At 57.9% G+C, this 1,648-nt stretch overlaps 1 protein-coding gene across 1 annotated transcript; it reads right to left on the reverse strand.

Moving 5' to 3' along the window:
• Positions 1-24: 24 nt before the first annotated feature.
• LOC121918651 lies at positions 25-1,640 on the reverse strand (the record flags this gene model as incomplete). The annotated part of the gene is made up of 1 exon (XM_042444667.1): positions 25-1,640. A coding segment is annotated over exon 1 (1,616 nt), but the record flags the coding sequence as incomplete, so codon positions are not given.
• Between the last annotated feature and the right edge of the window lie 8 nt (positions 1,641-1,648).

The raw sequence follows: 1,648 nt of genomic DNA on the forward strand, positions 1-1,648 counted from the left end.
TGGACGATACACTGTTTGATCCACCTTGCTAAGGTAGGGCGTGACACCTTCTTGCCCTTGGAGTTAGGTCGAAAGGATACAAATAGCGACTCCGATCTCCTGAAAGTGGCTGTTCTCTTCAGGTAGATTTTTATGGCTCTGCGAACATCGAGAGTATGCCAGCACTTTTCAAGGTCTTCCTTGGGCCGGGGGCAGAAGGACGGGAGGACGATGTCCTGGGCGGTGTGGAAGACCGAGTTGACTTTAGGGATAAAGGTTGGGTCAGGTCTGAGGAGAATAGAGTCAGGCCTGATGATGCACAATTCTTTGCGGACGGATAGGGCACCAATTTCGGACACGCGCCTTGCTGACGTGAGTGCCGTCAGTAACAGTGTCTTGAGGGTCAGGAACTTGAGGGGTACCTCCCTCAGTGGCTCGAAAGGCGGGATGGTCAAGGCCTTGAGGACTTTATGTAGGTCCCAGGACGGGAATCGATGCTTCGTTGGGGGCGCCTTGTTGGCGACCCCCTTGAGCAGCCTGCGGATATGGGGGTGTCGGGATATCCTGGCTGCGTCGTCATGGGGCAGAATGGAGGTGATGGCTGCCACTTGTCTCTTGACGGTGTTGGGCCGCAGGCCCTGGAGGAAGCCATCCTGCAAGAACTGGAGTAGTGTCGGGACAGAGATCTTGATGAAGTCCTTGTTCTTGACCTTGCACCACCTCCTGAATGTCCTGAAGGTGTACTCGTAGATTCTATTTGTAGATTGGCGTCTCGAAGCGAGAATGGAGTCAACCACTTCCGGGGAGTAGCCGTATCCGTTCAGCATGCGGCGTTCAATTTCCAGGCGTGAAGCCGTAGCCAGGCTGGGTCTGGGTGATGGATCTGCCCTTGCGCGAGGAGATCCGGCCTGAGTGGAAGGGCGAACCCTTGAGTTGCCATGGCGAGAATCTCTGAGAACCAGGGCCGCCGCGGCCACGCTGAAGCCACGAGGATGACCTGCGCGTTGGTCCTGCGTATCCTGGCTAGGAGCTTCGTGAGCAGCGGAGTCGGCGGGAAGGCGTAGAGGAGGCCCGGAGGCCAGTGGCAGTTGAGGGCGTCCATCCCTTCGGCCCCTTCCGTCCGGAACCTTGAGAGAAACCTGGGAGTCTTGGCATTGGCGGGGGAGGCGAACAGGTCCAGTATGGGTTGGCCGAGTCTGTCCGTGATGATCTGGAAGGTCTGAGGGTGGAGACTCCACTCTCCCTGGTCGATGTCTATTCTGCTCAGCCAGTCGGCTTTTGAGTTTAGGGATCCTTGAAGGTGCTCGGCCTCCAGAGCTAAGAGGTTGGCCTCTGCCCACGTTAGAAGGGATCGAGCCTCGCTCATCAGGGACCTGGACCTGGTTCCCCCTTGACGGTTGACATGGGCCTTGGCTGTGGTGTTGTCTGTCCTGACCAGGACAGACCTCTAGTGGATTGTCTGACTGAAGGCGAGAAGAGAAAGCCGAATTGCCCGGAGTTCCAGCCAATTGATGCTGTGTGTCCGCTCTTCTGGGCTCCATTTGCCCTGGGCTAGCTGTGTGCCGCATACTGCCCCCCCAGCCCCGGAGGCTGGCATCCGTGGTGACCTGGACACTCGGGGGTCTCCAAATTTGGCGGCCTCGGTGGACTGCCTTGGACATCCACCAGC

This window comes from Sceloporus undulatus, unplaced genomic scaffold, assembly GCF_019175285.1.
Source record: "Sceloporus undulatus isolate JIND9_A2432 ecotype Alabama unplaced genomic scaffold, SceUnd_v1.1 scaffold_21558, whole genome shotgun sequence".
Classification (NCBI taxonomy): domain Eukaryota; kingdom Metazoa; phylum Chordata; class Lepidosauria; order Squamata; family Phrynosomatidae; genus Sceloporus; species Sceloporus undulatus.